Source organism: Salmo salar, chromosome 08 (assembly GCF_965601325.2).
Source record: "Salmo salar chromosome 08, fSalSal1, whole genome shotgun sequence".
NCBI classification, from domain to species: Eukaryota; Metazoa; Chordata; class Actinopteri; order Salmoniformes; family Salmonidae; genus Salmo; species Salmo salar.
This window is the reverse complement of record NC_138298.1, coordinates 22,912,072-22,937,974: the sequence shown is the minus strand read 5'-3', so window position 1 is coordinate 22,937,974 and position 25,903 is coordinate 22,912,072. Positions and strand designations below refer to the sequence as shown.

Below are 25,903 nucleotides of genomic sequence, written 5' to 3'. Positions count from 1 at the left end.
CGACCAAGATCGGCTCTCGGCTTTTTAGATCCCAAATGGCAGCTGGCTGTTCTGAGTTCCGCACAATCACCGTACAATGATGGGAACGTCTCACCAACGCAAACAGTGGTCATAAGATATTTACAACTAGTCTCTCGTACTGTTTTATTACACAGGGTTACTAGTATGTACCTCTAAACTCAACTCATACTGTACTATTACATACTGAAAATAATAATAATAATAACTATTTCTATAGCGCTTTTCAATACAAGTAACAAAGTGTTTCTCATCATAAAATAAAATTACTAAAAAAGAAACAAAGACAGGAGGAAGGAGAACAAAACAAGACAGCTAATTTGAATCACACATTCAAATCATACATTAAAAGCATCTTTATAAAATGGTGTCTTCGGCAGGGATTTAAAAAGAGACACTGAATCTGCAAGCTTGGTCTCCTCTGGCAGACCCTTCCAAAGCCTAGGGGCCCTAATGGAAAATGTTTGGTCTCCTTTCGTTTTCAACCTAGACTTTGGAATGGTCAACATGTCCCTGCCTGAGGATCTCAGGCTGCGTCCTGGCTCGTATGGAGATAAAAGATCAGAGATATAGGACGGGGCTAAACCAAGCCGTAAACATGATTGCTAGAATCTGGGTTCTAGCAAGGAGGGGGCCAAATAAAATAACCTCGGATTTCTTCTCATTGAGCTGGAGAAAATGTTCAGACATCCAACATTTAATGTAATAGTGCATGTATGTATTGTAATAACGTGTAACTCAATGTTTACTAGAATGTTTGTGCTTGGTTATCATATAACCTATGACCCCCACAAATGATAATCATAAAGGTTTGTTTTTAAGATTGTTGAAGATAGATTGATACACTTTTAAGTGACCCCCATAAAATCATATAAGTTGTGTTAGCAAACTAGGCTATACTTCAGAAGTCTTGGCTGACAACCAGGACCTGCAAGCTGTGTTTCTTCTCTGTTATGAGGCAAGCTTTAATTATAAAGGGAAGAGGTGCTACATGGACTACTGAACCACCAATACCATATGCACTGGAGCACAGAGGTAAAAGTACTAAAGAGTTTTTTGTTTTATTATAAAAAAAAAGTGTTTTACATACATTTTCCTGCATTTGTAGCATTTTATTATGCATTTAATAAAAATAATCAGCTACCTAATATAACCTCTTTCCATTGACAGCGTGCCTCACCCCACTCTCTTAATAAGGTTTCACATTCGTGGAATTTTTAAAATCCCAGACATCCTATTGTGCTCCTGAATGGATACAAACATCATGAACTACTAAAGACTACCTATTTGTAACTTTCCACCATACGGCCCCAAAATAACGGTCTGTTACAACACTACACACTGACCTGTTCAGGACCTCCGTGGTCTTGACCGTGTTGACGTCCCAGGCGTCTGTGGCTGGTCCCTGAGGGTCCTGTGGGGAACCTGGTGGGGTCAGCTCCATCCTCTCAGGGCTGGGGCTCCTCACCTCCGGGGCCAGGGGAACGGGTAGGACCAGGGGCCTCACATAGGGCAGCCCAGGAGAGAGACTGGGAAGGGGCACGGCTTGGAGCACCGTCGCTGTCTCGCGCTTTACTTTCCTCACCTGTGGAAAGAGACAAGGAGAATGAAGGACGGGTGAGGTGGGTGAATTCCCTGTAATACCAGAGCCCCGTGTGTAAAGCCAGAGATGTAAACGATACCTGCCTCAGCATACTGTCACAGGGGAAATCAGATCAGCTGTGCTGACCTTTAGTTGGGTTACTACAGAATAAAACATGCATTGGAGGATAGGCTATGTACAGTAGAGACATGAAGGTTGGCTAATAAAATAACAAATGAAGGGGGAAGGTTAGCCTTAAACTGGGTTGCATTCATTTGGGCACACCCTAACAAAACAAAACAAAACATTTCAAAAACATTTGGTGTTCAATGCAAATCGCTTATTGGAAAAGTTTAGATAGTAAGTACCCATTTTGGCCTGTTTGAGTCTGTTTTATGCCTAGTGAATACCACCCTGTGGAAATGAAAAGGGTTAAACTCCTATTTCTCTTACCGTGCTGACTCCTAGGGGGTATAGCTGGCGGTAGCCTGTCGTATCTACGGTGTACCTAAAGCACCTCATCCGTACCACTGCTATGTCACACCGCCCTTTCTTCATGTCGATGGTGTGTGCACCACTAGGCTATACCGTTTCAGTTCTACAGAGGTGCGCTAGCTACATCTAATGCATTTAACTGAGAGGTGTGTATTTGGGGGTAAGAGAAAAGTGTGAATGAAAAACGTGAAGTTATTCAAATGTTAGCAGTCCACTGTTTTGTAAGCCTAATGGGTCTGAAGCCTACAGCTCAACTATTGATCAAAGGCACAATAACCAATCCCGACAGGGTTTGGCTCTGGACAAAAGCCAATGCTAAACCATTTAATGATGAGGAATGGAAGCACTTTATCAGTGAGCCACGTGAGCCACATTTATCAATGGAACATCCAGTCAGGGCTGGAATCGTTGTTTTTTTCTGTTACTAGGAGAGCCATGGAAAAGGTCTAGTAGTTGATGTTTTTCCGTTACAGAACAGTTTGAAAAGCTTCTAAGCCTAAGGGACTAGATTTTGCACATCGACGACAGATGTCAGGAGTTAAGTGATGTATTTGGCTTAATGTTGGGGGCGGTGTATCCAGAACGCCAGAGGGTGAAGGGGGGGTGATGACCCCTCCACTGCTAGAAAACACGACTTCCAATCTCTTAAAGCACCTGCAATGGCAACACGACCAACACACAACTCATAGCGAAAAACCCCCTGAGACCTGACCACTGATGCTGAAGATGCCTGTAGGCCGACCTCAACCAAGGCTTGATTTTTATGTGTGTTTGTGTTTGTGTATAAGCCAACGTAACGTTGACATTGTTTACACTGAGTGAGGATGCACAACGTTTTGGGGTGTAATGCAAAAGCAATATACCGAGTATTATAAACTGAGTGGTTCGAGCACTGAATGCTGATTGGCTGACACGCATTTATTTTTACTACTCTAATTACGTTGGTAACCAGTTTATAATAGCAATAAGGCACCTCGAAGGTTTGTGGTATATGGCCAATATACCACGGCTAAGTGCTGTATCCAGGCACTCCGCGTTGCATCATGCTTAAGAACAGCCCTTAGCCATGGTATATTGGCCATATAACACACCTCCTCATGTAACTAATGACTTTTTCCAGGGAGTAATAAGTAATTTGTTATTGTTGAAAGAAGTAACGAGTAACAGTGAATATATGACTTATTTTTTTCTAATGACCCCAACACTGGTGATGTCAGGAAGTGGCTGATCAGGAGAACTATGGGTAAATAAACGCCATTCTGTCACCAAGAAAGACAAACTGCCAGTATGACAATGTGTTAATGGCAGAGTTTTTAGGCTAAACGGTTTATTATTGTCCAATTGACCAAAGAGGAGGTGACCTCATTTGAAAACAATGGCTTAACAATTACAAGTTGGATCAAAAATCCAAAACACACCAAATACTGCCAAAAGAAATACCAACAATCTGTGATTTGACGAGGTACACTCCGTTCTGGAGTCATTCACAACCACCTGTGAAAACATGGCTTCTAAATCACCAACTCTACCTTTAGTTGTAGAGGCAGAGGCAGCGGCGTTGACAGACCAGTTGTCTAACCTCTTTTGGTGGAATGAGAGACATACCTGTTAATGTGTTGTTGGCCCTGTGAAGAACAACACCCACTTGGCTGAGACTCTCATCACAACACAATGATCCAAAAACACAAGCTATTGTTTATAGCAGCAGAAACACTTTCACATAAATACCGGAAAAGGAGTGACATTAAAATTCCAATACCGCTGTTACCATAACAACAGAATGTTTGCTTACATTTTGAAATGTAAATATAAATAAGAGCACAAGCAAAATAGACTACAGCAGTTGAATGATAATGTCACCATGGACTTTTTTTTAGCTGAGAAAGTCCCAGCTAAAATGGGGAAAGTGACTTGAACTCACTACAGGAGTGTTCACTGTGTTGGGTAACGTGGCACATACAACAACAGGTGAACAGGTTCAGATATACTACATCATAAACATATTTAGGGCCCTCTGACCGATGGTGCCAATTACTCATCTCACATTTCCCAACACTAGACCAGAGCCTCGACAGATAAGCTGGATTTACAGCCAGGCTCTACAGCCAGGCTCTACAGCCAGGCTCTACAGCCAGGCTCTACAGCCAGGCTCTACAGCGATATAAATACATCTAAACTGAGCCTAATTTATGCAAAATGGAAACACTAAGATTCGATTAATCGATTCCATACGTCACAGCCCCTCTGTTGCACACGACAGATTTATATAGACATGCCAAACTACAGTGTCACACTAAGGCCCCAAATGTGTGTGTGTGTGTGTGTGTGTGTGTGTGTGTGTGTGTGTGTGTGCTTACTGCAAAATACATACATCTGAATAACTCTCAACAGCAGAACCGTACCAATGGCTTTTCAACTATAGTTCCCCCTCCCACCATAAAGTCAAATTACCAGTGGCAAGCCAGCTAGCTAACTTATCTACACACCATATATCTTTGTTAGGTTATACATTTAAACAAGACCGTCATCCAAGGCCATCATGGGTAAATATCCCTGTTAAGCATACATTGATTTTATTAGGCTGCAGATTAAATTACACTATACCGTATATGGCTACAAAACTATAACTAAAACTGATCATTTATAAGAAAGATGTTTATAAAGGAACCCCATGGTGAATTACAGGATATGACTGTATTTATTATGTAGTGGGGTCATGCGCTTTATGTGACTGCATCAACATGAAATGAAAGGTAAATTCCCTTCATTTTCCATCAACATGAAATTAAAGGGGAGTTCCCTTCATTTTTCATCAACATGAAATTAAAGGGGAGTTCCCTTCATTTTTCATCAACATGAAATTAAAGGGGAGTTCCCTTCATTTTTCATCAACATGAAATTAAAGGGGAGTTCCCACCATTCTAAATGCCCTTGAATTGTTATATTTACTGTTATCATTTGAATTACAATTGATATTAACACATTTGTTTTATCCAGGGCCATATTAATTCAAAGGTCAACTGGCGTTCTAACATTTCCTGGAACGCTATCAAAGCCAACTTCACTGAAATGGCTCAAAATCTAATGAACAAGCAAGCAAAACCAACGTGTTTGTCAACAACAATATTACCAAGGAGCAACAACAATGTAGTACGCTAGATTAGATCATGCTAGCGATGCTAAATATGAGCCTAATGCACAGGCTCAGTGACTTTACTGACTCATTTAACATGACATTTTAGTCATTTAGCAGATGCTCTTATCCAGAGCAACTTACAGTAGTGCGTGCATACATTTTCATCCTTTTTTCATACTGGTCCCCTTGGGAATCGAACCCACTACCCTGGCGTTGCAAGTGCCACGCTCTACCAACTGAGCAACATGGGTCCTGGGGACTCTGCCAGGGATACGCCAACAACAAAAAACATCCCTCATCAGCAATAACTTGTCTTATTTTTCATCACACCATGCTACGCTAATCCCATTGTTAGCTCAATCAGCATTTCTCAATCTCTTCTCTGGCTTCTGTCTGGATATTAAAGAATATCCTATTGGCTAACTCTGCTAATTGTTTTATAGCCGTAGACAAACAATACATTCAGCTAGTGTATGTAGGTCTATGAGTCACAACAATAGATTTTGAATTTTATTCCATTCTAAGTCAAGGGTTACAACTTTATGAAATATCTAAGAACGGAAGTCGGTTGGTGAAGGCTATTCGGCTGTCTGCATCATAATGCCACAGGGAGGGCAGGAAGGGCATATATCCTGCGTAGCTCCTGTGTGTCATTGTGAATTAGCTTGATTGTTGTTGTGTTGTGGCTCGTCTGGCTTCCTCTCACTGATTTACCTGATCAAATCAAGTCATGTGAGCGAGTGGCTTGATCAGAGCCATCACTATCAGAAGCCCACGACCAGGGCCGGCTCCAGGCATAAGCGTTCGCTTAGGGGCCCGGACTTTACAAAAATGAGTCGGGGTCTCAACTTACTGTTGAGAGTTAGAATACACAAGGTGCAAGTTTGAAATTTGGTTGTGGATCAGCAGTTTTTCTCTTGTTTTGTCAGTCACTGACAGTCAATCAGCTAACAATTTTTAGATTGTTAAGTTAGTCTAGTCAGTTATCTAAACTTGTAGTAATCGTGGCCGAATACCGACCGGGCACGCAGCGCCCCCATTGATTTTGTTAGTCACTCTCACTCACATCACAAGTCATGGCAAAATTATTACAACTGCAGAACACTTGCTTTAAAACTGCAGCATTTTCTCTACACTCCATGGCAAAATGAGTAGGAAATATACTTTAAAATGTATGCTTTTCTTTCCACCGTCAGGAGGGGGCCCACTAAAATGGTTTGCCCGCCTGGTGGGGGGAGGGGCAACCAAATCTTGCTTCGGCCCCCCAAAATGCTCAAGCCAGCCTTGCCCACGACTGACCCTTGATGGGTATAATACAAAACAGAATCAATGAGTTAGCCAGCTAACTTGCCTAAATATTCTGAAATAACAGGTATTTATTTTTTAAAGATAAACTTGAAATGGGCATGGTCTAATTGGCTCAATAACCAAAAACACATCTAAGTACAACTTTCTAAAAATGCACCAGAAAATCAATTGTTATTTCTGATTGTTTATCAAAGTCATCAAACTGTGCATGTGCACAGCGCGCGTACATGCGTTTATGTGTGTGTGTGTGTGTGTGTGTATATAGGGGAGATGCAAATACAGCCACAACAACATTGACAACATTAGGTAGTTTGTGGCATCAGGGCCCGTATCCACACAGCCTTTCAGAGTAGGAGTGAAGTTTTTAGCTCATATTGAATAAGACTATATGGACAGATGGGGATCTGATCCTAGATCAGCAATCCTACTCTGAACCAGAGCTAACCCACCATATATCAGATATAATCGATAACACGTGTCTGTGTTACCATGGTTACGGTGCAATTATAAGGATTGGATGTCTATTTTAGGATAGTGCAATCTTAAGGCAATCAAATAAACATTGTTAATGTTTTTCAGAGAGAACAAGTCAATACTTGGATGTATTCTCTGTACCTTCTTTTTCCTTGGAGTTATGATTGGATTTTCATTGGATAGTTCTTTTGATGACTTCGTGTCATCTGGTGGACTGTTGGAAGCATTCTGGAAACATAGAGGAGGAATGACAAAGTACATATCATATAGTTCATATAACTTACGATTGTTTATGCATCAAGGCATATCACAGTGCATGTGACTGACGGGGCATATTAATACATGGGCTACTAACAATATAACTAGGGGTTGAAGTTTGCCCAATTGCTCAAATGCAATATGACTTTGTGAATATAGGATGATTGCGGCAATAAACAGCTATGAGTGATCACTGTATCAGTCATTTCAACATATACTACATTGGATACCATATCTGTAGTATCCTCACGTGTTGACCTGGAGTAGCATGTATCACAGCTGAAACTATCACTATGAAAATATGATGCAGGGACTTGCACATGCATGTATAGGTGTGACGAAATATGTTTATTTTACGTTTCAAAACCATGTCTAATTGACTATGTCATGTGACCCTATTGTTGGTATTAAAAGTACCATGTTGGGGATTTCTTAGTTAAAAGTACTCTGTTAGAGGAATTCCACACTGTTGGAGAATTCTTAGTTAAAAGTACTCTGTTAGGGGAATTCTACACTGTTGGGGAATTCTAAGAGTCGTAGTTCGTGTAGATTAACACTGAGAATCCTACATGTGTACATTGGGCACAAACACATACCTAAACCAGTGGAGGCTGCTGAGGGGAGAACGGCTCATAATAATGGCTGGAACGGAGCCAATGGAATGGCATCAAACCATTCCACTTATTCTGCTCCAGCCATTGCCACCAGCCCGTCCTCCCCAATTAAGGTGCCACCAACCTCCTGTGATCTAAACATTGTGTTCCATGGCAGGTGCACACACGCAAACTAAAACAAGTATGCACTAGGCAGGCAGCACGTACCCCTCATACAGATACCTAAGCATTGTATTCCATGGCAGGGGCACACAAAACACACACACACACACACACACAGACCTTTTTCTTTCTGGGAACTGGAATAGTTGTCTTTTGAGTGTGTGTGGGAGTGCTTGGTGTGGTTCCGGGTGTTTTCAGTGACTCAGTATCTGTCCTATTCACCGGGGTCTCCTTGGCTTCCTGGGAAAAAGACAACAACAAAAACGTTTCACACACAATCCACCTATTGACCATTGACCTCCCACATGCCCCTCATTGCTTTACTCCGCACGTAGCCATGGATACAGGTGCTCCTGTCCTTTTACTGTAAGAAAGAGGGGGGCGTGAGTTGACCATGGGGGTGTTTGGGTGGAGGGGGTGGGGTTAGAGGTTAGAGTCAGGCAGCACAGCACATTTGACCTGTCTCATCTGTTCTGGACACTGTTGTGAGGGAGGTAGAACATACTGTTGTGAGGGAGGTAGAACACACTGTTGTGAGGGAGGTAGAACACACTGTTGTGAGGGAGGTAGAACACACTGTTGTGAGGGAGGTAGAACACACTGTTGTGTGGGAGGTAGAACACACTGTTGTGAGGGAGGTAGAACACACACTGCTATGAGACTTGTTAATCACCCTGGGAACTCATCACTGCAAAATCATTGGGAATTTAAATCAGAAGACATTTTTACATTGTCAAATGATTTTCACTCTCCAATTCCTACCCTTGGCCCCAACAGAAATGTTCATCTAAAGTCTGTTCTGGAATGTTTAGCTGGCATGATATTTCACACCATTAGATGAGGCAATGGTGTACCTTCAATAAAAAAGGAATAAAAGCCTACAGTAACTCATGCTGCTTCACTGGACCTGCCGCTCTATAGTGGTCAAAAGGAGGTGTAGCCCTGCGTGTAAGGAGATCCCAATAGGAGCTGGTCAGGCGGAGGGATATCACACAGGTCAGCAGCCAACTGGGGTCTCGGGTGTTGTGAGGCCCCTAAGGCCCCCCGAGGCCCCTGGCTGCTACAGACATTTACAGCACTTAACAGAACTAGAGATATCTTCACGTGAGGCCACCACACACACACACACACACAACATGCAATGATAAATACACTCAGCACTTCCTTTGAGGGCTGACTGACCAAATTACCACTTTGTCCTTTATGTAGAAAGTGATTGAGAATCTCAAAATGGAACTCATGATAAAGTGCTACTTCATGGAATTAAGGTATGTTTGAGACATACTCTTAAAATTAAGCATTTATGAAGTCATGTACAGTACGTCTGGGGTAACAGTGTTAGTCGAGTAACCAGACCCTTGTACTGTACCAGTCAAAAGTTTGGACATACCTACTCATTCAAGGGTTTTTCTTAATTTTTTACAATTTTCTACATTTTTGAATAATAGTGAAGACATCAAAACTATGAAATAGCACATATGGAATCACATAGTAACTAAAAAGTGTTAAACAAATCAAAATATATTATATTTGAGATTCTTCAAAGTAGCCACCCTTTGCCTTGATAACAGCGTTGCATTCTCTCAACCAGCTTCACAAGGTAGTCACCTGGAATGCATTTCAATTAACAGGTGTGCCTTGTTAAAAGTTAATCTGTGGAATTTCTTTCCTTCTTAAGGCGTTTGAGCCAGTCAGTTGTGTTGTGACAAGGTAGGGGTGGTATGCAGAAGATAGCCCTATTTGGTAAAAGACCAAGTCCATATTATGGCAAGAACAGCTCAAATAAGCAAAGAGAAACAAGTGGCGCAGTGGTCGTCAATACTTTAAGACATGAAGGTCAGTCAATCCAGAACATTTCAAGAACTTTGAAAGTTTCTTCAAGTGCAGTCGCAAAAACCATCAAGCGCTATGATGAAACTGGCTCTCATGAAGACCGCCACAGGAAAGGAAGACCCAGAATTACCTCTGCTGCAGAGGAACAGTTCATTAAAGTTTACAGCACCTCATATTGCAGCCCAAATAAATGCTTCAGAGTTCAAGTAACAGACACATCTCAACATCAACTGTTCAGAGGAGTCTGCGTGAATCAGGTCTTCATGGTCAAATTGCTGCAAAGAAACCACTACTAAAGGACACCAATAATAAGAAGAGACTTGCTTGGGCCAAGAAACACGAGCAATGGACATTAGACCGGTGGAAATCTGTCCTTTGGTCTGACGAGTTCAAATTTGATTTTTGGTTCCAACCGCCGTGTCTTTGTGAGACGCAGAGTAGGTGAACGGCTGATCTCCACATGTGTGGTTCCCACCGTGAAGAATGGAGGAGGTGTGATGGTGTGGGGGTGCTCTGCTGGTGACACTGTCTGTGATTTATTTAGAATTCAAGGCACACTTAACCATCATGGTTACCACAGCATTCTGCAGTGATACGCCATCCCATCTGGTTTGACCTGGCCTCCGCAATCAACCGACCTCAACCAAATTGAGATGGTTTGGGATGAGTTGGACTGCAGAGTGAAGGAAAACAAGTGCTCAGCATATGTGAAGCCAACAAGTGCTCAGCATATGTGGGAACTACTTCAAGACTGTTGGAAAAGCATTCCAGATGAAGCTGGTTGAGAGAATGCCAAGAGTGTGCAAAGCTGTCATCAAGGCAAAGGATGGCTACTTTGAAGAATCTAAAATATATTTTGATTTGTTTAACACTTATTTGGTTACTACATGATTCATATGTGTTATTTCATAGTTTTCATGTCTTCACTATTATTCTACAATGTAGAAAATAGTAAAAATAAAGAAAAACCCTTGAATGAGTAGGTGTGTCCAAACTTTGTCTGGTACTCTAGTTAAAAATGGCATTAGGGGTATTCTGTAACAGGTCAAAATCACCAGCGGCCTTTTCTATACAGACTAATATTGTCCCTTTCTGACACTAAGAGCCCAGGCCCAAGTCAGGAATGACAAATAATTATATTTTTAAATCCTTAAAGTTTTGTGAAAATTCCCCCAAAATAATGGATTCTTAAAGCAGGTAAATAAATATATTTTACAGCTTGTGCCTTTATGTTCTTGTGCCTGTATGTGTATTCCCATTATATGTGATTTTCTTCTCCTCAACTTTCTCTTCTCCTCAAACGCATGAGACACATCAAAGGGTAGTCTAGACTCATTAAATATGGACCGATAGCAAGAACAGAACATCAAAACAAAGATGTTGCCTTGGAAGAGTCGTGACTGAGATTGCGTCAAGTCAAATCAATTCAAAGACGGGTATAACATCACTCGCAGGCAAACCAAATGTACCCCCCAAATACATTCCGAAATGGCACCCTATGCCCTACATAGTGCACTACTTTTGACCAGAGCACACATAGGGAATAGATAGGGAAGACCAAACCAGCCCAGATCAGTATGAAAATTTGTATAAAATACATGTAAAATACCAGTAACTCACTTTAACAATGATGATGTTAGAGGGTAGAGATTCCTGTATGTGTTCTCCTCTGTCTCCATCTCTATTGAAGACACAGTGCTCTTCTTTATGGTCGTCATCTTGGTGGTTGTTGTTGAATATGCTGCTGTAGTTCTGGATCAGCTTTGCCATGATCTTATTACAGATGTTCTGCTCCTGGATCCCATCGAACCCAGAGGACACACTGGTGACAGAGACAGACAGAGAAGATTAGAGATGGCATATAATGATACAAATTGTTATTACCATAAGTACAATATTGTAGCAACATTGACAAAAGGATTGGACCTCTTGGCGTGGTAATGTAGCCAGAGACAGAAGAGGAAGCGAGACACCCCACTCACTGTTTTTTTCTGGTTCAATGAAAGTCAATGAACTAAGTAGACTAGACCCAGCTGCTATTGCATTGGTTTCTATGGGAGAGACGCCCAGTTAAGTAGACCGAAACTGACCATTATTTTCCAATGTGTGACGACCCTCCCACTCTGTCTGTCGTATTTTCTCTCTTTGCTCTTGTTTCCTTATTAGGATGCCGGTGGGCGGAGTTGGGAGGGTCGTCAGCTACATGGGAGACACCTGGGCCCGGGTGTGTCCCAGGATAAATAGACCTCTTCCACAGTCATTGGGAGAGACTCTATCCATGCAGACACCTTGTTGTTTTTGGTTGTTTGATTTGGCACCCTTCAACACCCTGCATTATTACATTTATGCATGCAAGCACTCACTTACGCTACTGATTACACACACCATTGCTAATTAATTAGTTTACTTTAGTTAATAAATATATATTTTGATACTCCTTGTCTCCACGTTTTCTCTCTTTTGTTGCGAACTCTGAGCCGGTTCGTAACAAATGGTAAACGACCTGAGTAAATTTTCTTCATTTATCAACCATCTTTAGTTTAGCTACAGTGCCTTGCAAAAGTTTTCCTCCACTTTAACGTTTTTTCTATTTTGTTGCATTACAACATGTAATTTAAATAGATTTTTATTTGGATTTCATGTAATGGACATACACAAAATAGTCAAAATTGGTGAAGTGAAATGAAAAAAATAACTTGTTTAAAAAATGTATTTTTTTTTAATTGAAAAAGGAAAAGTGGTGCCAGCATATGTATTCACCCCCTTTGCTATGCAGCCCCTAAATAGGATCTGGTGCAACCAATTACCTTCAGAAGTCACATAATTAGTTAAATAAAGTCCCCCTGTGTGCAATCTAAGTGTCACACGATCTGTCACATGATCTCAGTGTATATATACACGCCTGTTCTGAAAGGCCCCGGAGTCTTTCAAACCAAGGAGCTCTCCAAACAGCTAAGGGACAAAGATGTGGAGAAGTACAGATCAGGTTGTGTTATAAAAAAAATATCAGAAACTTTGAACATCCCACAGAGCACCATTAAATCCAATATATAAAAAATGGAAAGAATATGGCACCACAACAAACCTGCCAAAAGAGGGCCACACACCAAAACTCATGGAATAGGCAAGGAGGGCATTAATCAGAGAGGCAACAAAGAGACCAAAGATAACCCTGAAGGAGCTGCAAAGCTGCACAGCGGAGATTGGAGTATGTGTCCATAGGACCACTTTAAGCCGTACACTCCACAGAGCTGGGCTTTACGGAATAGTGGCCAGAAAAAAAGCCATTGCTTAAAGAAAAAAATAAGCAAACACATTTGGTGTTCACAAAAAAGGCATGTGGGAGACTCCCCAAACATATGGAAGATGGTACTCTGGTCAGATGAGACAAAAATTTAGATTTTTGGCCATCAGAGAAAACGCTATGTCTGGCGCAAACCCAATACTTCCCATCACCCTGAGAACACCATCCCCACAGTGAAGCATGGTGGTGCAGCATCATGCTGTGGGGATATTTTTAATCAATAGGTACTGGGAAACTGGTCAGAATTTAAGGAATGATGGGTGGCGCTAAATACAGGGAAATTCTTGAGGGAAACCTGTTTCAGTCTTCCAGAGATTTGAGAGTGGGACGGAGGTTCAACTTCCAGCAGGACAATGACCCTAAGCATACTGCTAAAGCAACACTCGAGTGGTTTAAGGGGAAACATTTAAATGTCTTGGAATGGCCTAGTCAAAGCCCAGACCTCAATCCAATTGAGAGTCTGTGGTATGACTTAAAAACTGCTGTACACCAGCGGAACCCATCCAAGGGAGCTGGAGCAGTTTTGCCTTGAAGAATGGGCAAACATCCCAGTGGCTAGATGTGCCAAGCGTATAGAGACATACCCTAAGAGACTTGCAGCTGTAATTGCTGCAAAAGGTGGCTCTACAAAATATTTACTTTGGGGGGGGGGGGTGAACAGTTATGAACGTTCAAGTTCTGTTTTTTTGTCTTAGTTCTTGTTGGTTTCACAAGAAAAAATATTTTGTATCTTCAAAGTGGTAGGCATGTTGTGTAAATCAAATTATACAAACCCCCCAAAAATCTATTTTAATTCCAGGTTGTAAGGCAACAAAATAAAAAAATGCCAAGGGGGTGAATACTTTTGCAAGCCACTGTAGGTGTTTGACTGACAGACATAGGGTCACAGGGTACTTATCATTCAAGCTCCACCCCCTATTTGCTGCAATACAACACCTTCCCTGCCATGACAAAGGGCATCAAAAGCTACAATATGTAATTTCTGCAGGTGCCGTTTGACACAAAACAAGGTCAACAAGGACAACATGGTTCAAGGAAAACACAAGCACCACAACAGCTTTCACATCATAGCACAATAACACAACAGTCCACTGACAAAGTGCTTATCTACAGACCTTATGGGGCTCTTATGGCGGCAGAACACGATGCCACATCATTAAATAGAAGACAGTAATATTATAGTGGATCTTGATGAGTAGGGCACAGGAGGTTGGTGACACCGTTAATTGGGGAGGAAATGCTTGTGGTAATGACTGGAGCGGAATCGAGCGGAATGGTTTCACATCAAACATATGGAAACCACATGTTTTACTCCGTTCCATTAATTCCATTCCAGCCATTAAAATGAGCCCATCCTGCTATAGTTCCTCCCACCAGCCTCCTCTGGAGTAGGGCACATTCCAGTACCATGTCAGGCCAAGTCAGGACAATCCAGTAGCCATTGATACCAGATCATGTCACTGAGTTCTTCCTGAACAGCTGTTTGACATGCCGACATGGCCTGGGCTCTGGGCCTAATTATACCCCTCTCTGATTGGTTGATGGAGGGAACAAACTGAGGACATGGTGTACAGTATAAGGCCCCAGCTGAGGTATGTCACTTCCACAGGAGGCTGCTGGGAGGAGCTATAGGAGGACTGGTTCATTGTTATACCTGGAATATAATCAATGGAATCAAACACATCAAACATATTGAAACCTCCGTTCCATTTATTCCATTCCAGCCATTACAATGAGCCCGTCATCCTATAGCTCCTCCCACCAGCCTCCTCTGGTCACTGCCTGGTCCTGTTACTGTACCATAGAGTTTGATAGAGGGCACAGTTGCCACAAAACCTATTTTAGCGGACAGCACCATTGTGGACGTAATAATGGCAAAGATAGGGTGTGTGCCCTCTTTCCAACTCTATGTCCTGTACAGACCCTCCAGTGATAGTGAGACGATGTGCCATCAGAGACGGATTCCCTGGCACGGACACCATGGGTATTTATAAGATATGGCTGCCAATCAGGTGGTCAGGAAAGCGGGCAGGGGGGTATGAGAAGTTGGAACATAGTGCCCTCGATCACGGTGCAAGCCATTTGGGATGGGACTGCGAGAGCAGGAGACAGAACACTTTGCTCTGTGTGTCTTCAGACACTGTTTGTAAGCAAAGCGGGCAGGAAGGCATGGGCCAAGGACATGGATGACTGGGAACGCCCACTAATAACGATAGATTGGACAGAGAGGACAGTAGAGTCGTTAAGATGTGTGAGTACGTATCAGACCACTTAAAGTCTTACCACCGACTCATGGAAATCGGAATGACCCAACAATATTGTTACTATTTACTTTTTTGGTTAACTTTTGTGTGAGAGTCTGCCTTCAAATAATATTCACCAAGCACCTCTGAAACCCTGTCAGTGACATTTACAAGCAGGGATGAGTTTCCTTTTAGTTCCTCTCAAGTAGTGCCAGTACCACTCAAAGGGATGCCGGTAGAAGTGGAAGAGAATGTGAACTGTAAAGGAGAAATGTATGAGCCCTCTCTGAGTGAACGTGGTGAGGTTTCTATCACCACAACATTAATGGCATGTTAAGCCTACAGCCCTCCATGTTGGTTAGAGATGGAGTGTATGTGTGTGTGTGTGTGTGTGTGTGTGTGTGTGTGTGTGTGTGTGTGTGTGTGTGTGTGTGTGTGTGTGTGGACGTGTTTAACTATTCTTGTGGGGACCAGAAGTCCCCACAAGAATAGTAAACAAAGAAAAATTTGACCAAATGGGGACATTTTGTTGGTCCAAACAAGGTCAAATGCTATTTTTAGGGGGTTTAGGGTTAAGGTTAGAATTTGTGTTAGGGTTAGAATTAGGTTCAGGGTAAGGAGCTAGGGTTAGGTTTAGGGTTAAGGTTTTCAAATTAAGGTTAGGGTAAGGGTACGGTTTAGGGAAAATCGGATTTTGAATGGGACTAAATAATGTGTCCCCACAAGGTTAGTTGTACAAGACTGTGTGTGTGTGAGTTCACACACATGGGCTTGTGTGAGATAGACAGAGAAGGTGGAGGAGGAGGGAGATAGAGAGATGATTGAGAGACAGAGGGTGAGCCAGGAAAGTGTGCAACAGCGTGTGCCTAAGCTCTCTCCCTTTCTCCCACCTACTCTTTCACATGACAACACATAACAACACAGGTTTAGAATAGGACAATGTTAACGGAAACACAAACATCAATCAATCAACCTTCCAACCATTTAGGCAAGTCAGCCAAGAAGTCCCAGTGCATAGAGACAGCTACTGTATGTGTAATTCAAAGTCTGTCATAGACAGGCAGGCAGGCCACTAGAGCCTAATCTCTCTCTCACACACACACACACACACACACACACACACACACACACACACACACACACACACACACACACACACACACACACACACACACACACACACACACACACACACACACACACACACACACACACACACACGTCCTCTCAGGCGTGATAACGATATGCTCCAAGAATAAATCAACATCCAAGCAGGTTTTAATACGCTTGTTAAGGAACGTTCTACCCTTTAAAACAGCAGGTGGTAAATAGCAAGGGCTCAAACAATGTTGTTGGAGTGGAGACGTGAGGGACTAAGTCAGGACAACTCATTGGAGGTTGCTGGAGTTCTCAGGACCCGTTCTGTTATATTTTCTTATTTTATACAGGCATGTTTTGTCTTATAGAACAATTATTATATGGAACATTTTAACATGAATCAATCATAAATCAAACTATGAACTGACTATTTACACCTTAGAGACTATCTGCACCGTAGAGACTATTTGCACAGACTCTCCACACAGCCAACCCGTACACACAAGCACAACACTGCTGTTCTATAATATACTATTTAGTCAACTGCGCAACCAGCACACTATCCACTTTATATGGTAAATACAGTCATACTTGACATAGCACATACATGATCTATTCTGTATATCCTATTGAGTACATACCAGGATATTACTATGTGGACCCTAGGAAGAGTAGCTGCTGTCTTGGCAGGAACTAATGGGGAACCAAATAAGATACAAAAACAACTTTTCTATTACTTTTTTATTTGACTCTTTATTATTATTGATTATAAACTGGGTGGTTCGAGCCCTGAATGCTGATTGGCTGACAGCCGTGGTATATTTAAGCAATAAGGCACGATGGGGTGTGTTATATGGCCAATACACCACGGCTAAGGGCTGTTCTTACGCATGACGCATTGCGGAGTGCCTGGACACAGCCCTTAGCCGTGGTATATCGGCCATATACCACAAACCGTTAAGGTGCCTTATTGTTATTATAAACTGGTTACCAACGTAATTAGAGCAATAAATATACGATCTGATATACCACGGCTGTCAGCCAATCAGCATTCAGGGCTCGAACCACCCAGTTTATAACAGACCGTATACCACGGGTATGACAAAACATTTATTTTTACTGCTCTAATTACGTTGGTAACTAAGGGCTGTATCCAGGCACTCTGCGTTGCATCGCGCTTAAGAACAGTGGTTAGCCGTGGTATATTGGCCATATACCACACCCCCTCGGGCCTTATTGCTTAATTATAGTACTGCAATGTTGAGGTAGCTAGCATGCGAGCATTTCACTGCACCTTTTATACCTGCTGTACAAACTGTGTACGTGACAAATAACATTTGATTTGATTTTGAACAGTTTGTGTATCTTTTTAAAAGGATATAGCACTAACGCTCTGTCAAACCATTTTTCTCCATAACATCATGCATGACTCGTAACACATATACCATAAACTGGCTTTAACAAGGCCTTAGACATAATGACAGTCACCTGCCATTTAGACCCACCTTGCAACCCATCTGTCTTATTAGACCCATGCCCCACTAACACCCCATCCCAAAATCCCATGAACATGTAATAAAACACACTGGAAGACATTGGACCAACATGGCAACCTAAGTGTGTTATACCACTAACACCAATCCCAGAGACAGGCCGCAAAACTTACTGGAAGACATTGGGGCCGAAGACAGTTGCCAGATTGAGAGCGGTCATGCGGTTCTCCCTGTGGCGCTGGTCCACTTGGGTGAGGAAGAGACAGAGGTACTGTAGGAGGCTGTAGTGGACGTCTGGCAACTGGTGGAGTAAGACCCTCAGGTCTGAGCAGAAACCATCCTCACTGGACTCTGGAGGGAAATACACAGGAAGACCCATTTAAAAACTAGTTCACTCTGGGGAAAATAAAGCTGTTCTGTTCAATTCATGGCGGCAGGTAGTTTTCCATTGTAACCGAAAGGTCGCTGGTTTGAATCCCCGAGCCAACTAGGGGGGAAATCTGTCAATGTGCCATTGAGCAAGGCACTTAACCCTAATTGCTCCTGTTAATTGCTCTGAATAAGAGTGACTGCTAACTGAGGTAATTGTGTTCTTTTGTAGACATTATTAGAGAGGGGAGAGACTGTGTTGTGCTTTGGTTGAACAGCTGTACACCTAGAAGGAAACCACAAACATGTAGAAACAACATTATCAACAATTAAAAGACTGGAAGGCATTTTGAGAGTACTGTACTTTGAAGCAATGCTCCACGATGACCACGATGCTGGTAATACTTTAGCATCAATATCTTAGCCGAGTGGCGCAGCGGTTTAAGGCACTGCATCTCAGTGCTAGAGGCGTCACTCAAGACCCTGGTTCGATTACAGGCTGTATCACAACCGACCGTGATTGGAGTCCCATAGGGCGGCGCACAATTGGCCCAGCATCGCCCGGGTTAGGGTTTGGCCGGGGTAATCCGTCATTGTAAATAAGAATTTGTTCTTAACTGACTTGCCTAGTTAAATAAAGGTTAAATAAAACATGAAAATGAAAAGGCAGTGAAAACATGATGATGCCAGTCAGGATTCATATTGGGGTCAGGGGTCAGAGGTGGATACAGGGACATACCTACTGGTCTTGAGTAAGGTGTGCGTCTATGTCGTGTGTGTGTGTGTGTGTGTGTGTGTGTGTACACACAGCAGGAGGGCATCAGGAGCTCTGAGAGCACTCACAGCTGTTGCATGTCTGGTGAGGTGAAGTTCAGAGGTGTGTGTGTGTGTGTGTGTGTGTGTGTGTGTGTGTGTGTGTGTGTGTGTGTGTGTGTGTGTGTGTGTGTGTGTGTGTGTGTGTGTGTGTGTGTGTGTGATTGTGTGTGTACGCTCCCTTGCGTGCATGTGAGTGTGTGTGTGTGGGGAGAGGTGAAGTGGGATCAGATGGAGACGTCAGCCCTTCACTCTGCCAAGACCGCCCAGACACAGGCTTGTTCCTGGGTATTATATGACCATAGAGTTACTCAGTTGATCCACTGTCATTTTCTACCACACAACAAAACAGACTGACCCTAATCTCAGACTAGTGACCGCTATCACTAACATGTCTCTATTGATGTCTATGATAGTGACCTCTTTGCATATTTCCCTTCATTTCTCCAAGGTAAGACATATCATCAGTAACCAGATAAACAATATCAAAGAATTTCGGCCTGACAAAGAGAGGAAGTTTGAGCGTGAGGCTAAACAGTGAATATTGACCAACACTAACCCTAAACTGAATATTCACAATAAAATTCATCACAATCCAGAATATTGTAATCCGCTTTATCGTTGCCATGGCAGTCACGCAGCAGAAAAGTCCCTCATGTGGCAAATCTGTCACATGCGGTCGCGTCGAACATTGCAATCTGCTAATGGGTGAATTTACCTGCCAGGGCAGTAAAATGTCAGCCAAACCACACTGGGTTTTGAGATGGGTTTCCTGGCACCCATGATGCATCATCTGTGGCCATTCCAACAACACACATGCCACACGCAGAGAGCGGGAACATTCAGATCACCCTCCACCTCTCTGGGGGGCATAAAATAGATCCTGGTGTCCTGTCCACATGTTTTCCATCTTTCTGTCGTATCTATCGTTCTATCATTCCGACAGGTGATGCATCTATTGGCCAATTCCTCTACCCATCTATTCATCTATTTGTCATGCCCTCCTGCTGTCTGCTCCTCCATCCATCCATCCCTCACTTCTTTAGTCCCTCCCTCAGTTTAACACTTTCCTGTACCTTGGCACCGGGACTTGAACCAATCATATCGAGTCATTTTTCTTGCCAATCCAAGTCCTGCTTCTTCATTGACTTGTACCCAGCCAGGCCCACACTCTCTTAATGCATCCTCTGGCACCAAGCCATGACAAATATTCCTATTCATCCAAAACGTTTATAATATACACTCTCTGTCATCACTTTGAACCAAACCACAGTCTATGCCCCAAATGGCACCCTATTCCCTATATAGTGCACTACTTTTGACCAGAGCAAATTGACCAAAACAGAGTTTACGTTCAAAATGAGTGCACTACATAGGCAATAGGGTGCTATTTGGAACTGTGACGAGATTCCCTTCCCCTTCCATCATCCAGATTGAACTAGATCATCATGGAGGTGAGTTAAGACCAGAGTTAGGCCAGTACAGTCTGTGATGGGCATGGGACTGGCTTGACCTTATATGGACTCATATTATACACTGTAAGGACTGAGGAGTCCGTGAAGAAGGACTCTGAGCTGAAGCCAATGCATCCCCTGCCTCTCTGCCTCTCCACTGCCCGAGTCAGCGAATGTGTGTCTGTCTGTCTGTCTGTCTGTCTGTCTGTCTGTCTGTCTGTCTGTCTGTCTGTCTGTCTGTCTGTCTGTCTGTCTGTCTGTCTGTCTGTCTGTCTGTCTGTCTGTCTGTCTGTCTGTCTGTCTGTCTGTCTGTCTGTGTGTGACATACAGTCCCGTGGTCCAGACACTTCTGCTATAATAAAGGTAAACTCCTGTCTCCTACACAGTGTAAGGGCCAGCCAGTGACCCATGCAGACATCTAAACATAGCCTGTTTTGAGTGAATCAGAAGTCAGAACCGTGACCTAGATAGGTAGAACACTGGCGAAGAGCTGCAGGATTTATAGGTGGGATTGGGAAATGGTTTAAGGCGAGTGCCAACTGGTATTCTTAGCTGTAGAATGTTCTGATAGTATCTCTGTAGAAGAACGGTAACACTGATTACACTGGTGTGGTATGTAGTATCTGCTAACGAAATGGAAGCACCGCTTGAGCATGATTATGCTGCTTAATGATAATGACTATGCATCATTACCGTCCATTTGTGACCTCGACACCATGGTTAAGGGAATGATCACTGATGTGATAATGGGAATGGGAATACAGTATATGGTATGATAGTCATATGACGTGGGAATCACAATTCTAATGTTGTGAATGGAGACAGTCATGGTCAAAGACCCTAGGGTAGAGTACTGTTGACAGACTAGAATCGATCATCATTATCTGACAATTATGCCCCAAAGGACAAGTTCCTTCACAGTTTATAGACACACACACATTGTATTATTCCAAACAGGAACATTTCTCACCCTGGTGCTGCTGTATAAGGGCAGGCTGTACGGTGGAGTCTACCAGGCCTTCTGGCAGGTCCCTGAGGTACTGTTTGAACAAGCTGGCCACTGTACACACATCCGCCTCAACCAGGAAGTCCACGTCCTCACCGTTCTCCAGCCGCTGTTTCAGCCCCTCCACCTCCCGTACGTTACCGTTGACCCTGAACAGACCCTCATGATGAAGAGCTGGGGATGGAGAGAGAAGATTGAGGGAGAGAGAAGGGCGAGGTGATGGAGGGATGTGGAGGATGGGAAATGATGGCAGGTGGAGAGAGGGGTAGAGAAGCACAGTGAAAGGGGATAGAGAGGGGGATGACGAGGGATAGTGATGGCGAGAGTAAGGTAAAAGAGGGGGAACGTGGAAGGAATAGATAAGAAGACTCAAACAGATAGAACGTATGAGGAGATAAGTTGGAGCGATTGGGGGAGTAACCAGACAAAGGAGAGGTTGGGGGAGTAACCAGATAAAGGAGAGGTTGGGGGAGTAACCAGACAAAGGAGAGGTTGGGGGAGTAACCAGACAAAGGAGAGGTTGGGGGAGTAACCAGATAAAGGAGAGGTTGGGGAAGTAACCAGACAAAGGAGAGGTTGGGGGAGTAACCAGACAAAGGAGAGGTTGGGGAAGTAACCAGACAAAGGAGAGGTTGGGGGAGTAACCAGATAAAGGAGAGGTTGGGGGAGTAACCAGATAAAGGAGAGGTTGGGGGAGTAACCAGACAAAGGAGAGGTTGGGGGAGTAACCAGACAAAGGAGAGGTTGGGGAAGTAACCAGACAAAGGAGAGGTTGGGGGAGTAACCAGACAAAGGAGAGGTTGGGGGAGTAACCAGACAAAGGAGAGGTTGGGGAAGTAACCAGACAAAGGAGAGGTTGGGGGAGTAACCAGACAAAGGAGAGGTTGGGGGAGTAACCAGATAAAGGAGAGGTTGGGGGAGTAACCAGATAAAGGAGAGGTTGGGGGAGTAACCAGACAAAGGAGAGGTTGGGGGAGTAACCAGATAAAGGAGAGGTTGGGGGAGTAACCAGATAAAGGAGAGGTTGGGGGAGTAACCAGACAAAGGAGAGGTTGGGGGAGTAACCAGACAAAGGAGAGGTTGGGGGAGTAACCAGATAAAGGAGAGGTTGGGGGAGTAACCAGATAAAGGAGAGGTTGGGGGAGTAACCAGACAAAGGAGAGGTTGGGGGAGTAACCAGATAAAGGAGAGGTTGGGGGAGTAACCAGACAAAGGAGAGGTTGGGGGAGTAACCAGACAAAGGAGAGGTTGGGGGAGTAACCAGATAAAGGAGAGGTTGGGGGAGTAACCAGACAAAGGAGAGGTTGGGGGAGTAACCAGACAAAGGAGAGGTTGGGGGAGTAACCAGACAAAGGAGAGGTTGGGGGAGTAACCAGACAAAGGAGAGGTTGGGGGAGTAACCAGACAAAGGAGAGGTTGGGGGAGTAACCAGATAAAGGAGAGGTTGGGGGAGTAACCAGACAAAGGAGAGATTGGGGGAGTAACCAGACAAAGGAGAGGTTGGGGGAGTAACCAGACAAAGGAGAGGTTGGGGGAGTAACCAGATAAAGGAGAGGTTGGGGGAGTAACCAGACAAAGGAGAGGTTGGGGGAGTAACCAGATAAAGGAGAGGTTGGGGGAGTAACCAGACAAAGGAGAGGTTGGGGGAGTAACCAGATAAAGGAGAGGTTGGGGAGTAACCAGATAAAGGAGAGGTTGGGGGAGTAACCAGATAAAGGAGAGGTTGGGGGAGTAACCAGACAAAGGAGAGGTTGGGGGAGTAACCAGACAAAGGAGAGGTTGGGGGAGTAACCAGACAAAGGAGAGGTTGGGGGAGTAACCAGATAAAGGAGAGGTTGGGGGAGTAACCAGACAAAGGAGAGGTTGGGGGAGTAACCAGACAAAGGAGAGGTTGGGGGAGTAACCAGACAAAGGAGAGGTTGGGGGAGTAACCAAACAAAGGAGAGGTTGGGGGAGTAACCAGACAAAGGAGAGGTTGGGGGAGTAACCAGATAAAGGAGAGGTTGGGGGAGTAACCAGACAAAGGAGAGGTTGGGGGAGTAACCAGATAAAGGAGAGGTTGGGGGAGTAACCAGACAAAGGAGAGGTTGGGGGAGTAACCAGACAAAGGAGAGGTTGGGGGAGTAACCAGACAAAGGAGAGGTTGGGGGAGTAACCAGACAAAGGAGAGGGTGGGGAGGAGAACAAGAAGAGAGGGACAGTCAATCTCTTCTACTGATGGCAGAATGGTTGTTTAATGTTTCTTGGACACCTACTTAAGACATTACTCTACCCCAGGGCTCTCCAACCCTGTTCCTGGAGAGCTACCCTCCTGTAGGTTAACTCCAACCCTGTTCCTGGAGAGCTACCCTCCTGTAGGTTTTCGCTCCAACCCCAGTTGTAACTAACCTGATTCAGTTTATCAACCAGCTAATTATTAGAATCAGGTGCTCTAGATTAGGGTGGGAGTGAAAACCTACAGGATGCAGTATCTCTCCAGGAACAGGGTTAGAGTGAAAACCTACAGGATGCAGTATCTCTCCAGGAACAGGGTGAGAGTGAAAACCTACAGGACGGTATCTCTCCAGGAACAGGGTTGGAGTGAAAACCTACAGGACAGTATCTCTCCAGGAACAGGGTGGGAGTGAAAACCTACAGGACAGTATCTCTCCAGGAACAGGGTGGGAGTGAAAACCTACAGGAGTGTATCTCTCCAGGAACAGGGTTAGAGTGAAAACCTACAGGAGGGTATCTCTCCAGGAACAGGGTTGGAGTAAAAACCTACAGGATGAAGTATCTCTCCAGGAACAGGGTTGGAGTAAAAACCTACAGGATGAAGTATCTCTCCAGGAACAGGGTGGGAGTGAAAACCTACAGGACAGTATCTCTCCAGGAACAGGGTGAGAGTGAAAACCTACAGGAGGGTATCTCTCCAGGAACAGGGTGGGAGTGAAAACCTACAGGAGGGTATCTCTCCAGGAACAGGGTTAGAGTGAAGACCTACAGGAGGGTATCTCTCCAGGAACAGGGTTGAATCCCTGCTCTCCCCCATGGAAAACAGTGTGCACACTATATCCAGTATCCTAACACACCGTACTACTCCCAGACATTGACAGGGAGTGGAACCTTTCATGGTCAACTTGGAGAGTCTCTCTGGATCACTGAGCATTGCTGCACACACACACAGGTGACAAAGGGTCAAGTTGATGCGTGACAATAATGAATGCATTCATTTGGTGGGTGCTTATATTTGTCCTATATCACAAATGTACAAGTATGTTTATATGTATGTGTGAATTAGAAATTACTTTTTTGCATGTCCCAGCTCCCCTTGAGACACCCTCGGAGAGGGGGGTCACAGATAGGGTCAACCATTATCAACAGTGACCCTGGAGCAAGTAGGGTTAAGTGCCTTGCCCCTCACATCAACAGATTTTTCACCTTGTCGGCGCTAGGATTTGAACTAGTGACCTTTCGGTTACTGGGCCAATGCGCTAACCGCGAGGCTACCTGCCGCTGCAGCTGTGTGAGTCATATTTTATTAACTTGGACAGCAGTTTCTGGGATTACACTGCATAAAGTGTTGCTCTGCTGTTGTTGTGAACAGTCTACAGGGCCACATGCAGTTGTCTAACGTTGCAGACAGAAATGCCATGACGTGATTCCTTATTCTACATGTCAGAAAGGCATTTTTGCTGTACATACTGCAGCGTATTTCTTTCTGAACGTTCCAAAACGTTGCACATCCTACTGAATGCTACCAGACCAGTGGGCTGCAATGGCAACACTGCAGAGAACAAATCATTTAAACCAGAGATTGAAATGTAATTAAGAAATGCTCGTTACAGGCACATTTACTATTACCTAACTAAAACTGTAAAATAATAATAATAATAATAATAATTTAACAAAAACTTCTTTTTTTTAAACAATACCCTCTGTCTTTGTCCACATGGCATGTGCTCCTGTCTCCCTCCTATTTCCTAATCACAACGATGAGTGACCTGAATAGTCTGATTATTCAACCACACCCACAAATAAAGAATTATGTGCAAGGCCCAACATATGATGTGGGTGTGCTGAGTTTGTGAGAGGGCGTCATGTGGTCAGGAAGAGGACATCCTACTGCTGTATCAGAACTACACTGACCTCTAGTGGGGAAATAAGGGAATTACTACTAGAAGGGCTAAATAGACCATTTGATAGCAAGATGAGAGTACAGAACTAAACCACAAGGATAAATCTATCATGGTATGGAGCTTGT

The 25,903-nt window shown here is 43.7% G+C and overlaps 1 protein-coding gene across 5 annotated transcripts in view; it reads right to left on the bottom strand.

Moving 5' to 3' along the window:
- The window catches only part of LOC106602341 (protein FAM13A), a 77,059-nt gene that overhangs the window by 41,638 nt on the left and 9,518 nt on the right, over positions 1-25,903 (bottom strand). For all 5 annotated transcript variants that reach the window (XM_045722811.2, XM_045722814.2, XM_045722812.2 and 2 more), the window contains exons 3-8: positions 21,625-21,834; positions 18,192-18,369; positions 11,501-11,702; positions 8,168-8,287; positions 7,155-7,241; positions 1,365-1,603 (exon numbers count right to left, since the gene is read on the bottom strand). In XM_045722811.2, coding sequence (XP_045578767.2) covers positions 1,365-1,603; positions 7,155-7,241; positions 8,168-8,287; positions 11,501-11,702; positions 18,192-18,369; positions 21,625-21,834 — 1,036 coding nt within the window. The remainder of the gene's footprint in view (positions 1-1,364; positions 1,604-7,154; positions 7,242-8,167; positions 8,288-11,500; positions 11,703-18,191; positions 18,370-21,624; positions 21,835-25,903) is intronic.